Source organism: Terrapene carolina, unplaced genomic scaffold (assembly GCF_002925995.2).
Source record: "Terrapene carolina triunguis isolate 2854851 unplaced genomic scaffold, T_m_triunguis-2.0 Scaffold68, whole genome shotgun sequence".
Taxonomy (NCBI): Eukaryota; Metazoa; Chordata; order Testudines; family Emydidae; genus Terrapene; species Terrapene triunguis.
In genome coordinates, this window is record NW_020664419.1 from 67,818,445 (window position 1) to 67,831,505 (window position 13,061).

A 13,061-nucleotide genomic window follows, 5' to 3' on the forward strand; every position below is an offset into this window, starting at 1 on the left:
AAGGTTCTCTATGCTTCTGACACTGCTCAGGATCTTTTGAAGCAATTTAATAACGTTTTGCCACAAGACTGACATTTAAACCATAATATAAATTAGGAGTTTAACCTAACCATACATTTGTTCTTTGTGATCTTAATTCTTATACAAAAGTCTGCCAGACTCATTAAAAGGACCCTTTTAATTAAAAAAATAGGTCACCCCATATGCAACAGATATAGTCCCCATAATAGCAGAATAATATGGCAGTTAAATTTATATTCAAGCATCTGTATAAGAAATACTTCTGGATACCCTTTGTTGCTCAGGGAATTCATAATCTGTCCTCCTACTACATGTCAATTTACATCATGTTTTAAAATTATTACATTAAAAATAGATTTCCAAGGTCATTGCTTATCCAGTCTATAATGTGTTAGGGATAGGGAGCAATGCTAAACTGAGATACAATATGAATGATAACCTATGACAGGTTGGAGTAGAGAAAGAGACCAATGGGGGCTGAGGGTACCCCTATAAGAAAGCACTGAGCATTGCGCAGTATTAGGTCCAAAAACTGCAGAACATTCTCTCTCTCTTTCTCACAACTCCTAACTTTCTGCCGTGCAATATAGTATAGCGCCCATACGAAAATATTGAACATTTATTTTTTATTACATATGCAAATATTGTGTCAATGCATTAATTTCAGAAGAATAACCCTAGTGCCGATATGCGATTTTACAATTTGTGTCATCTGAGTATTGTGAGGATGCTGGATTTTTTTTCCTGCGAGAGACAAGCAACTACATCAAATAATAACCCAAGAGAGAAATTCAGAACAACATATAACCTATTCTTTATGACCCTCCCCATCTGTAGAGACATGATATCGAAAATGGGATAATTGTTCAAAGCTAAATGTCTGTTACTCTGATCACAGCAGCACCTCTAGGACTCAATCAAGGATCAGGGTCTCATTGTCATAAACACTGAACATATTATATTATGTATAAAAGAGCCAACTACATTTGACGACTGAGGCTGCATAGGCAACCACTTGAAAAAAAAAAATGAAAATGCCAGAATGAAGGCTGCCTGTGTAAACTTAATTCAGTCTTCAAGCATATGTGCATTATCATTAGAATTACATGATCATATATTATTTCAGATATGTTCTTTTAACATAGGAAAAGACATACAAAATACCATATTTTTAAAAAAAGCAAACTGAAGAACATCCATCATGAAAAAACATACTGACCCCAACATGGGTCATCTGCTGGGTCAGAACTTTCAGATCCAGAGCTTTTCTGTCACTTGAGTTAATAGACTGACAGATAGTAGTAGTAGGCTGTTATCCTGTGTGGGGGAGTAATTAGTGGGGAGTTAGACACACACTTCTTCAGTAGGTTTCACATATATCTTATGACAGCAGGAGAATGTGACTCATCCTGGGTTCAAATCCATGTTCTGCTGAAGAGTGGAATCTAGTGGTTAGAGACCCTTCAGTCCATACTCTGTGCCTGCCCCACTCTGTCCAGTCACCTAACCCCATCTCTCGATTGCTCACTCATATCCCCCACAGCCTATTCCTGTTCCTCTTCTGCTCCTGACCCCTCTCCATTCAAGCTAGACTGTTTCCTTGTCATCATTCATACTGCAGGGGGCAGGAATTGAGACCACAGGAGAGAGTTCTCTATCCCTGTTCTTTGTCAATGGTGCCCAATGATACAGCTGTCCCCAGTTGCCAAGAGGAGAAATTGCAGGAAAGCTCTGGACTGGGGGGATGCTCAGTGAGTACTACAGGGGTAGAATATGCTCAGTGTAGCGGGCATGGACCTCTGGGCGGGTTGTGAAGCATATTAGTTGGAAATGGAATGTTCTGAGAATTGTGACGCCAGCCTTTAATAAATCTACCAATCACTTGATTTTCAGAGGCTTATTAGTAAGCCAAATTTGGGTGTATTTTCACAGGGAGAGAAAAAGGCACCCTTCTGATCCCTAAACTGCCTTATTACAATCTCTGTGGCGCCAGAGCACGAGGTAGTAAACCTGTTAAACCCCAGTCTCATTAGTATTGACCTATTTGATCAGTTTCCTTCTCTTCTGTATGCTGAGACTTTTGTTTTAGGGATGAGAATCATAACACAAGGAAAACAAGGAACGCAGTCTGCTGACCCTGCTCCTCTCCTCAGCCAAGAAAGAAGTTACTGTAGAAGTAGGGAAAGAACTTAATAGTCATTTGTGATAGTAGGAAGAACAACAAGTGTGTAACTCAGATACTATTAGACTTTGGTTTAAATAAAAGAACACAGTGTACATTTTCCTGATCCAAGCTAGGAGAAAAAAAAATAACTACACACACACACATACGTAATTAAACACATTCATGGCTGAAGAAGAGGTAGCCACAACAATCCTGTTTGGTGCCAAAATCAGGATAAAAGAAATGTAGTCAGATGTAAACATTGAACAAACCACCTTTGGGTAGGAGTAGAGGGAGGGAGAGAAGGAGAAAAAGGAGAAGAAGGGAGGACACAAACACGAAGGAAAACTTCAGATCGGCCCTAATCTTGAGAGTGTGTGCACCCTCATCTCACTTTACATGAAAGAGTGCTGAGGACATGTAATATCTTGCAGGAGATGGGCTCCGCATCTGACAGGATCAGGCCCAATCTGAGTTTTTCTCTAAATGACCCAGTAGGAAGCAGAGACGAAAGCTGCAGCAGAGAGAAAGACTGTTGGAAGGAAATGGTCTCCTTTACAATAGTTCAATTTTTACTTTTTATAAAGTTTCTGGTTAATATAGTGTCTAAGGTACTTACATTTTGTCTGTTCTAATAAATCTACATTGCTTTGCATTTTATAGTATGGGGTGTACAGTTACTAGAACTCTTTATAGATGACACTGTCAGCTATTTAAAGACACAATAGGATTCAATATGAAAGTCATGCAAAGGTTTATTACTACATACAAAATTGTAACCTTATTGGTTTTTTTATTCTCCACTTCATGCAAATGTAGATGGTGCCTGCTTCATGCACTTATACCAGATCTACAAACTAATAAGATCAAGTTGTGTTTCACAGAAGGGACACTGGCCTGACCACCTGCATTGGACAAGCCAAGAAATTTCCTTGAATCAATTTCTGTTTGAACTAAACCATGTCTTTTAGAAAAACATCTAGTCTTAATTTTAAAATTGGCCATGAAGAATCCACCACAACCCTTGGTAAATTGTTCCCTCACTGTTAAAAAAACATGGGTCTTATTTTCAGTCTGAATTTGTCACACTTCAGCTTCCAGCCATCAGATCTTGTTCTACTTTTTTCTGCAAGATTGAAGAGCCCATTATCAAACTGTTGTTCCCCATATAGATACATATACACTGTGATCAAGTAACCCCTTAACATTCTCTTTATTAAGCTAAATAGATTGAGCTTCAAGAGTCTATCGCTATTAGCCATGTTTTCCAATCCTTTGATCATTCTCATGGCTCTTCTTTGAACCCTCTCCAATTTATCAACATCCTTCTTGACATCAGAAGTGGACACGGTATTCCATTATCAGTCACACAATGCCAAATAGAAGTAATATAAACTCCCTACTGCTACTTGCATTTCCCCTGCTTGTAGATCCAAGCTCATTTTCAGTTGATTATTCGCAGAAAAGGTAGAGTATGCAAATGAAACATATTCTTACCTATTTCAAATTATCCTTCTCAGAGTGGATAGATAAAATAAACATTGCAAAGCAGTACTCGCCATAAAAGATTAAGACATATCCTTCTTACATAAAAGTTTCAATTTAGGTGAATTTAGGGCTAGAGTTATGAAAAGTTATTTCACTGCCTAAAGATGCAGACAAGATGTCTAGTGGGATTTTCAAAAGTGCCTAAGCATGTTAAGCACCTTCATCCCATTGATTTCTGCCCCATATTAAAAGGTGGCTTGCAAAAGTTTCTGAACGTGTTTATAAAATGGGGTTGCCTGGGATAGCAGGCAGTTGGAATCTGTGACCCAGGATTCCCTTCCAGTCCTATGCCCTAAAAGGAAAAACATGAGTGGTCTTCTTTGTTAAAATTCAGGACCTGTCTAGCCTGAAAAACTCCATGGTGTCTGGAAAACTTGAGTTTCTCCAGAGAAGAACAGTCATGGCTTTTTTTTTTTTAAATGTATTTTTTGCAGGTCACTTTAAATGGCCTATATTCCCTCTCTCTCTCTCTCACACACACACGTATGTTATTTATATTTATGTTCTGATGGGATGGTGAAGAGTTAAGAGGCTGATTATCAAAGGTGCTGAAAACTCAACTTCACTTTAAGTCAGAGAGCGCTTCAGGTGTTCGGCGGGGTGGGGAGAAAAAGTCTCTCTAGTTTTACCACCATAATGTACCAAATGGTTAAAATCTTCATCAAATATTGTAATTTGGTGCAAAGCTCTGAAATCTAGTAGCCTGTTGCACACAATGATTGGGAGATACAAAAAATGCTATCAACATCCAGACCTCACACAGTTCTAAGATTCAGAAGCACTAAGTTGAGGTTTCTTAAGCGTCACCTCCACCAGATTTCTCTATATTAGCTGGCAGTATTGTAAAACCTGTGATTTAGTTTCAGCATATTTCGTCCTGTATGCATCTTAATTTCAAATTCCACAACCAGATATTAACTATGCAGCAACCTACCATACTCAGTTGCAGTCAAGCACAATACTCTTAGACCACAAATTACAGAGTGACTTTAATATAACCATCAGAAACTGCATTTTCCAATTCTTTCATTGTGAAATGGAGGGAAATTGTGTGTGACCTACTTTTCATATGAGAGCTGCCTTCTTTGCTACAACACTTAAAGCCACACACAGTTACCTACAGTCTGAATTATAAAAAACTGGCCTATCAGTTGCTGCAAGGATTTAAAGTATTTTACACAAAAAAATTTAAACTGATAAAGAAGAACAATTCCAGGATTATTTTCTTTTAGACAAATTAAAATTGTATCAAATGTGTTACATTTATTATTCAGCTTATACATTACTTGATGCAATATTATTTTCTATTGATTCTTTTGTCAAAAAGACTTCAATTTTGAAACACAAAGAAGAAAGGGTTTATTGAGCATACTGTCTAAGGCCTTTGATTTCTTTTTCTTTAACCCCATTATTCCTTATAATATCAACCCTAGCAGTTTAACATTATACAGAGATATTATTGCCACAGAGCTAGTTAAGCTGTGTACCAAAATAGCATTATGGTATACAAGACAGCGTTATGGCCTCTATCATATGACATGTATTTTCTATTAAACCAAAAATAATATAGCATTCAGCTGCAAAATCTGTTTGAACTTTACTGGACCCTTACATTTCCCTGCAAAGTGTTTCTGATTAACTATGTTCTGAACATTTAGTGATTGCCTTTATAGAACAGCATTTCAAATACTGCATCACAAAAAATCAACATTTAAGCTACCAATGGAAAGGGATAAATAAACAATTCGCAAGTCTCAGGTTGATTGCAAAGCTTTAACCCCTCTCATTAGTATTAAAGAGACAATATGGTTACTACACAGAGTATTTTTAGATCCCATCTGGAATACTGCATGTATGTTCTAGATACAGAGCTACAAGATAGATAGTATTACCTTACAAAGAATGCAGTGTAGAGCATCAAAGATAATGGCACATTTTAATCTAAATTTGAGGGAAGTAAGCTTATTCCCATTGGCAAAGGAGACTTTCCGGTATAAGAGATTTCATAATTATGAAAAGTAAATAGAGTGTGAGGTTTTGCGTACTATTTCTTTAAATCTGTATCAAGAAACCAGGCAGGAGGGGGGCTAAAGAAGACTATACAGGCAGAAGCTCTACAGTGGAGCAGAGAGAGAAATATAGAATAGCATTATCCTAGATACTATTTTTGTTATTCTAATAAAGTTCCTTGTTCAGTGTTAGAAGAAAGTGGCTATTTCTGTGATTCTTGAACATTATCACATGACAATGGGGTCAGGGAGGTTAACCCATTTTGAACTAACATACATAAGAGGAAGGAAAATAGGTCAGATTCAACTCTGCACAAGACATTCGGTTTAATAAGCCCACAAGTGGTCTCAGTGGAAGGAACACTTCACCATATTCTGAATCACAACAAAGCTTAACATACAGAATGCAAAGTACTGGTGAGCTCATTATTTTATGCATCAAGGACAGAGGCTGAAATTATTTATGAGTGACTTGACTTCACTAAGAAAGGACACGAGAATCACTGTGACTTCGTTCTTCAGAGGTTTGACAAGCATATTATTCTCACAAGGCCTGCAATACACAAGCAGGGCATACTTTAACCTTACAGTGCAGAGGCCCAGAGAAAATGTGGAAGCTATTATAAGTAGAGGGCATTGTGACTTTGGTATATGTAAGGAAAATCATTGAGGAAGTTTTAGAAAAATTACAGTCAATATCTGAGCTAAATCTGGAATGTGTGGAACAGCTGGCATGGCAATCTGAGCAAGTGAAAATACAAGTCATGTAATAAGAAAACTGTGGAAGTGTGGTGCAAGGGACAGCAAAGAAAATACTACCATGGGAACAAGGAAGCAAAAAAAAAAAAAAAAAAAAAAAAAAAAGACATCTTGAGATCACTGAGTTTCTTAGGCACTAATGCAACAAGGGAGCCAACAGGACATATGAGGTCAGCCCAGCCAAAGCAAAACGAGTGAGGTTCTGCCTGGCCTAGAAGTAACACTGAGCATATTCTACCCCAGTAGTACTCACTGAGCGTCCCCCAGTCCAGAGCTTTTCACTCCATATTTAGGGCTGAAACAAAAGGCTCAATCTAGCCCCTAAATTTATTTAACTTTTTAAAATGAGCCTGTTCTGAGCTCTGGAGGTTTCTTGTATAACACTGCCAGAATAATATAGAGACACGGCCACACTCTATTGCAGTGATACTCAAACTGAGGCTCACAAGCTGCAAGTGGCTCGTTACAAGTGGCTGTTCTGTGTCTCCTGCAGCTCTTTAAAACACTGTGTGGTTTAATTATTAACCAATCTAAGGTATTAATCAATCATGATGCTTTTACTATGTTATTAGCCAATTGTAGTTGATAAAATAATACTTGGTCAGTCATTCTGCTGTGAGAATTTTATATAGATAGATACACACACACACAAAAAATATTTCCCATCATACTGTTTATATATGAAGTCATATATATGTGTTATATACATACTGTTATATATGAAGTTTATATATGTTGCTCAGGGAGTGTGAAATATCCAGACCCTTGAGTGGCATAGTTAAACCAACCTAATCCCCATTGTAGACAACGCTAGGTGGATGCAAGAATTCTTCTGTCAACCTAACTACTGCCTCTCCAGGAGGTGGATTGCTTATGCCAATAGAAAAACTCCTCCAGTTGGCGTAGATAGTGTCTACTCTGAAGCACTGAGCCATGCAGCTGTGTGGCTGTAGACAAGCTAGACAATCACACAGGCTGCATTCACTGTACACTATTCAAGTACCCCAGAAAATTGCTAATGGCTTCAATTTTACAGTCTTTCCCTGTTGGTTTTTGCAAAAACAATTGCTTTGCCTTGGTTCATGTCAACCCCATGAGACTAGCCACATCTAGTAGATGTTGATCCACTGAACATGCAGAATTCACTGCAGGCAGCACTCCCCACCAAATGCATGTACCCATCACGGGCTACCTTGGTTCCCCATATGGTTCCTAAAGCTGTAATGCCAAATGGGTTTTTACTTCATTAATCCCAGTACATGATTCATAACCGGTTAAGAGAAACATAAGAAGCAGAACATGAAAAAAAAAACATGCTCAACAGTGTTGGAATATGTAACACTCCCAGACACCCTTTAACAAAAAAGGTAGTTGTGCAAAGCAAGATCAGTTAGAACGTGTGTAATCAGATGTGTAACTGTAACCTGCAAAGGAACTAGTTATTTTGCACATTTCATTTTGCATGTTGTGCTCTTATGACTTTATTAGAGCTAGTTCAACCCTTTTGGTATCCTTTCCCTTTGTGGTTTCCACATATCTTTTCCCGCTCTCAGCCTACCAAGTTAGTGTTCCACGGTGTGCTGAGAAATGTTACTGATTAATCTTAATATTATAACATCTGCTTGCAACAAATACCTTCCATCTATAGAGCAAGTTACATAAAAAGTCATGAAACACCCATAAGAGTTCAAGGTTTTGTGATTTTAAGAAGCAGTAGATATGTATTATATTATATTTTGTGAACACTACAGAAATTTGTCATGTACTTTTGCCCCACAGGGTAGCATCATAAATAAGCAAAGAATCATTTACAAGGCTACCATGCATTTTACTGATCCTGTTTCTAAGATACTAGCGGCATACTTTTACTTAATACTACATTATTTTATAGGGAATTGTTTTCAAGAGAACATTTCTTACTGTTCTTTAAGATGTAACAGCAGATCGTATGCACTGACTTCAAGATTGGTTAACTAGTTCTTTTACTCACTTGCTACCTACCCATTCCTTTCCAAGTCACATGAAAGACATCAATAATTCCATTTCATTAGAAGCCAAATGCACCTAATCACTGAACTGAATTCTAACATTAATAGTCATTTTCTCTCTACTCTTGTCCCATCTAGTGCCCCCAGACACTACATATCCACTGGGTCTCTCTCTTTGCCACCTCAGAAGTACTGATAATATCAGCTAATGGAAAAAATGCTCACTTGGGCAGTCCTCAGATGCCAACTTATGTCTGTCTACTCCAAGACTCCTGTTTTCATTTTTAGCACTGGTTTTACACTTTTCTGTTATCCTCCCAGCTATAGAGGGCCTTAAGCCTCCACCCCTTTCCCTCTTCTCTATCTGTCTTCTCCCCCAGTATATCTTATTACTGATCTTCTATTTTGAAGATCATATTTATGCAGATGATGCACAATTTCACATTTTTACTAGACCCATTCTAGAGTTTCTTTATTTTCCCATGTCTTGAGTCAGTAAGGTTCTAATTTTACTAAAAATACCCGTTGATAAAGGCTTAAAAGGCTGAGGTCCTCCTTTAGGAGAAAAAAGAAAAAAGTCATTTGACATCAAGTGATGAAGAATCCACTATATCCTTTGGTAAGTTGTTCTCATGGTTAATTACTTTCTCATGTTGTTCTCATGATTAATTACTGTTAAAATGTATTAACTCCATCTTATTTCCAGTTCAAATTAGCCTAGCTTCAACTTCCAGCTATTGTATTTTATTGTGTCTTTGTCGCCTAGACTATAGAGCCCTCTACTGTCAGACATATTTGTGGAGAAGATTACAACAAACCCACAATACCAGGAAAACTAATACTGATTGTAGACCAATCTCTTCAGAATTTAGCTTGTGATTTATCTTTAACTTTTTATTCCAGTTAGCCCAAAAGTGAGTTATCTACACTACCAGCCAGGTCAAAATTACACAGTAGAAAAGGCAAAAGTTCTACTTAAAATAACTCCATTCAGAACAGAATGCAAGGTTATGTGTGTTTGCATAACTCTGCCTAGAGGAGATAAACAGCCAGCATAACATACTTTGGTCTTTCCTTGACCTCTTTTATATGGAGTTCAGCATATAAATTTTCAGCAGCCTGAGAGGCCAAATGAATAGACATGTTCTCAGCCAATTACATTCTGTTGACCATTCTATATTAAAATAGCATATAGTATGGTACTCTAGAGAGCTACATTTTATACCAGTACTGTACTCCCTAGTATGGAAGTATTAAAACAAAACTATAATTTCTCAAGATGTGCTGAACTTCCTCAGTACACAGGAGGGCCAAATTTTTCAAATCAGACCAGGGACACCTGCCCCTCCTTTCACCAGCTTGCAAGTATGGGGAATGTGTTACTCTGGAGGATTTTGCAGCTGGTAAGTCACTTTCAGCTAACTGCTGGGACATGGAGAGCATTTACTAAAATGGAGGGAGAGCACTGAGGAATATGTTTTGTGGTGTATGTTGCAAAGAAAATCCAGAGGTATGGCTAAGGAGACATGTATCACCAAAGGTGAGTAAGAGGAGGGGATTACAGTGTTCCTCCATAGCTACTACATTCCTCCATGCTTCAACAAATGCCTCACCTTCTTCCCCCAGTATGTTCTGGGCCAAACTTCAAAATCCATTCCAAAGAAGTGTGCTGTGAGTTGGTGAAGAGCAGGCAACACACCAGGCCAAGCACAAAGCCAGTAGGGCCCCTATTAGGGCACAGAAGTCCCAGAATCTTGAAAAGATGTAGGGAACAGGAAACTGGAGGGAGGATTAGTGGGAGGTCATGAGGCAGTAGAGAGCCCAGAAGATGAAGAAAATAAGAGTAAAATAATGTTCAGCTATGTTGAAGTCAGAACCCTAGTTTCAAGCAATAAAATTTGCTGGGGTTTGGGGAGTGCCCCCAAAAGAATAAGCATCCAACCAGGACATGAGGTTACCCTACAGATATACACTTATTTAACTGCATTGATGTGCAGAAGTGATGGTTTCGTGAGCTTGCTAACTAGGTTAATTACCAAGCCTCTCAAATGATTTAACCTATACCCTGATTTCCAATTTATATTTGGTAGCCTCAATGAATTGAGTATGAAGTACCTACTGTGTTAAAAGCATCTTTAACAATATCATAAACATGTTTAACACTCTCCTTCAAATTATTCAGATTTACACAGCTATTAAAATGCATGAGGTTGCCATTTAATACCATCCTGCACCCTAACAACTTAAATCACTGAGCTCTTAATGGAAATTTTTATTAATTTTCAGAAGTGACATTATTATAATTAGCACCATCACTTTAAACCTCTATTGCACCAAGTTAAAATGTTTAGAAAGGAGAGATACTCTAATTTGTGTTTTACAGCATTGTAAATACACTTTAAACTTCAGTAAAAAGGACACTTTATACTGTATTTTTCCAGTCCTTTATAACGTATTATTCCACAAGACACTTCTCCCCACTTGTCTTCAAAAATGGACTTCTGTTAATTTAATGGGCAATAGCTCAAAACATTATGTATCCAGGAATATAAAAAAGTCACACACTGTTTATAAACGCAAGGAGAGGATATTCTTTTTTAAATTAAAATCAAGCTACGAATTTAAGAATATTTGTTACAATGCCAGAAGATCTGCCACACCACTCGATTATTAGCTACAAAGTCATTTGTGACCAAACATTATAACCAAGGTCAGTAATGATCCAGTGGCTGATCTATTTTCTAGATGAAGGAATGGGTGGACTTTATTCCATTTGACAGGGATTTTCATTTTTAAATCAGAATTAGAATCAGCACCTTTAAGAAGAAGTCTTATTCGAGGAGGTTATGGACAGAATGGGTATAGAGAATGAGCTACCCTTTCACTCTAAGAGGTGATCTCTTTACTCAGAATTCATATATTTTAAAGCCAGAAGAAAAAATTGAGATTATTTTTGTCTAACCTCCTGCATAACACAAGCCAAGAACATCCCCATAGCCAATGATTTCTGCATCAAGTCCATAACTTCCATTTTAGCGATCATTTATCTTTTAGAATGATAACCAGTCATGAGTTAAAGACAAGTGATGGAGAACCCACTACACCTGTAAGTAAGTTGTTCCAGTGATTCATATTCAGACCTTATTTTTAGTCCGTGTTTATCTAGCTTCTGTTTCTAACCCCTGGCTCTTATGTCTTTTTTTTTTGTTAGTTTAAAGAGCCCTCTATTATCAGAAATCTCTTCCCTGCTTGTAGATTGTGATCGACTCACCTCTTAGCTTTCTCTTCGACAGATTAAATAAATCAAGCTTCTTTAGTTTTTCACTATCAGACATATTGTTGCTTTGGAGCATCAGTGCTCCTGTACAAGGGCGGCGGAAGCTCCCTAAAATGGAGGGGGCACCGGCACCTGAACCATGTCCCCATCCCTGTGCTGCCCCTTCTCCCTGAAGCCCTGCCCCCCGCTCACTCCTCTCTGCCCCCTCCCCCCGTCACTTGCCCTTAAAAGTGGTGGGGCCTTGGCCCTCTGGCCCCCCTGTTCCGGCACCCCTGCTCCTGTATGTTATCAATGGCAGGATTGTAGCCATAAAATATAACAGCCAATTTAAACAAATTATTGGGATGGTTACTTGGAATTACTAAACTTTGCAAAACTTATTTAAGTGAAAAAAGTAAACACAGCAAAATCTGACCTGTTAATTGCTTCAAGAAGCTTGCTTTTAATTATTAATGATAATGTTTCATAATACACTGGTAATGCTCCCTGTTTGGTAAAAGCAGTGATGTCTTATTACAGGGCCTTGCTAAAACTCTCTGCTATTAAATCTTTGTTTACAAAATGCAAGAGACCATGGAATATTGTTTTGGAGCGACCAAGTTAGTGAAATTCTACCGGAATTTCTTGTTAAGCTTCAAATGTTAGATTTTTTTTTTTTTTTTTTTGCTTACACACAAAGAGTATTGAAGGCCACTAACAGTTAATGCAGGAAGACCTATTAATTCCATGATAATGGAAAACATGTCAACTTGTTTTATGAGGGCCCCTCTTTGTGTCAGTTTTGAACTGTACTCCAAAAGTATCAAATGAAACACCATGCAAATGTAACACTTTGCTAATATGATGTTAATTCATTAATGTGATGATAATTTTGTAACAATTTTAGTAGTAAATTTCTCCCCAAAGCTGTTGCATTAATCATTGCTGTCTACTGCTACCGTATAAACATATTTAGCAAATTATTGTATAGAACAGCTTTAGAATATAAATCTTAGACTTGGTTCTTGTTGAATACCAGTCAAATGTTATACAAACCCTTACTTCTAACCTATTGTGCTGGCCTACCCTCCAACAACACCTAATTATGTGGTAAAAATACACCAAGTTTTTCCTCTGCGAGTATTTTAGAGATAGTAAGGAGAAGCAGTCCCAAAAATATGGCTAGATTCGGTTCAGATGTAGGATGGGAACAGGATGTAACAGTAAATGAAATGATGGAACAATGAAACTCAGCATGCATCTAGTTAGTTCCGTGGTTTTTGTTTGGATCTACTTTCCATCAGTTTTTCTAACAT

At 37.7% G+C, this 13,061-nt stretch overlaps 1 protein-coding gene across 1 annotated transcript in view; it reads right to left on the reverse strand.

Moving 5' to 3' along the window:
• The window catches only part of PPFIA2 (PTPRF interacting protein alpha 2), a 624,013-nt gene that overhangs the window by 566,392 nt on the left and 44,560 nt on the right, over positions 1-13,061 (reverse strand). The window contains exon 3 of the mRNA XM_026648822.1: positions 7,391-7,414. Within this exon, the coding sequence (XP_026504607.1) occupies positions 7,391-7,414 (24 nt within the window). The remainder of the gene's footprint in view (positions 1-7,390; positions 7,415-13,061) is intronic.